At 62.1% G+C, this 1585-nt stretch overlaps 1 protein-coding gene across 1 annotated transcript in view; it reads left to right on the forward strand.

Annotated features, from left to right (window-relative positions):
- The first annotated feature begins 344 nt into the window (after nucleotides 1–344).
- Nucleotides 345–1585, forward strand: part of LOC115949057 (basic proline-rich protein-like) — a 2140-nt gene continuing 899 nt past the window's right edge. Inside the window, exons 1-3 of the mRNA XM_031065296.1 lie at nucleotides 345–973; nucleotides 1108–1350; nucleotides 1519–1580. Of these exons, the coding sequence (XP_030921156.1) occupies nucleotides 346–973; nucleotides 1108–1350; nucleotides 1519–1580 (933 nt within the window). The 5' untranslated portion in view covers nucleotide 345. The remainder of the gene's footprint in view (nucleotides 974–1107; nucleotides 1351–1518; nucleotides 1581–1585) is intronic.

Genomic DNA, 1585 nt, shown 5'->3' on the forward strand with positions numbered 1-1585 from the left:
CGGCTGGGAACCCCCTGAGCCCCCCAAGCCCCCTAGGTTGGGATGTTCCCCCATTGGGATTTGTGGGGTCCTTGGGATTTTGGGGGGCTGGGAATGCCCAGGGAGGTATTTGGGGTGTCCCCCATTGGGATTTGGGGTGTCCCAGGGTTTTGGGGGGGGGCAGGAAGTGCCCCCCAAACCCTGTTTAACCCCTCCATCCCCAAATTTTCCCTCCCCAGCCGCTCCGCCCACAACCTGCCTCAGTTTCCCCTCGGGATGGGCCAGCACGGGGATGGGATGGGACTGGGATGGGCTGATAATGGGATAGACTGGGATGGACTGGGACTGGGATGGACTGGGACTGGGATGCTCCATTACTGGGATGGACTGGTATTGGGATGGACTGGGACTGGGATGGACTGGCACTGGGATGGACTGGCACTGGGATGGACTGGCACTGGGATGCTCCATTACTGGGATGGACTGGGACAGGAATTGGCTGATACTGGGATAGGCTGGCACTGGGATGGATCAGCACCGGGATGTTCCATCACGCGGATGCTCTGGCACCGGGATGTTCCCACACCGGGATGTTCCCCATGGGGATGTTCCACACTGGGATGCTCCAGCCCCGCTCTGGTCCAGCACTGGGATGCTCCATACTGGGATGCTCTGACACTGGGACGCTCTGGGACCAGGAACCGGAATGTTCCACCACGGGGATGCCCTGACACTGGGACGATCCCACAGCGGGACGATCCCACAGGAGGATGTTCCAGCCTTGGCATGGTCCCACACCGGGATGCTCCAATCCAGAACGTTCCACCCTGGGGATGCTCCGTTATTGGGATGCTCCAAGGTCAGAGAGATCCAGGACCGGAATGTTCCGACACCAGAACGTTCCACCAGATGCTCCAACAACGTTGGAATGATCCGATCCCGGAATTCCCCAGCCATGGGATGATGCCTCAGCACCGGAATGCCCTGAGCCCAGGATGTCCCCACTGTCTGGGATGTCCCCATTCCAGGATGTCCCCACTGTTTGGGATGTCCCCATTCCAGGATGTCCCCATTCCGAGATGTCCCCACTCCGGGATGTCCCCACTGTCTGGGATGTCCCCATTCCAGGATGTCCCCACTGTTTGGGATGTTCCCACTCCGGGATGTCCCCACCAGGAGCCAGATGGACACGGAGTGGCCGATCCCGGGAATCCCTGGGAACTCCAAACCAGCCAAATCCAGGGGACACCGGGGGACACCGGGAGCAGCCGGAGCGGGGACAGGGACACGGACACGGACACAGACACGAGGCTCCGGCCCCAAATCCCCAACCCCAAATGATCCCAAATCCCCAACCCAAAATGATCCCAAATCCGGGGGGTGCCGGCCCCCACCAGCCAAACCGGGGCCGTGTCCAGCCCGGAGCCCCCCAGGACCCCAAACCCCAACATCCCCAAACCAGTGTCCCCAGTGCCCCAAACTGGGCCAGCACCCCAAACCAGTGCCCCCAGCGCCCCAAACTGGGCCGGTGCCCCCCAAACTGGGCCAGTGCCCCCAAACCAGTGCCCCCAGCACCCCCCAACCGGGACAATTCCCCTCCAGCCCC

Source organism: Geospiza fortis, unplaced genomic scaffold (genome assembly GCF_000277835.1).
Source record: "Geospiza fortis unplaced genomic scaffold, GeoFor_1.0 scaffold567, whole genome shotgun sequence".
Classification (NCBI taxonomy): domain Eukaryota; kingdom Metazoa; phylum Chordata; class Aves; order Passeriformes; family Thraupidae; genus Geospiza; species Geospiza fortis.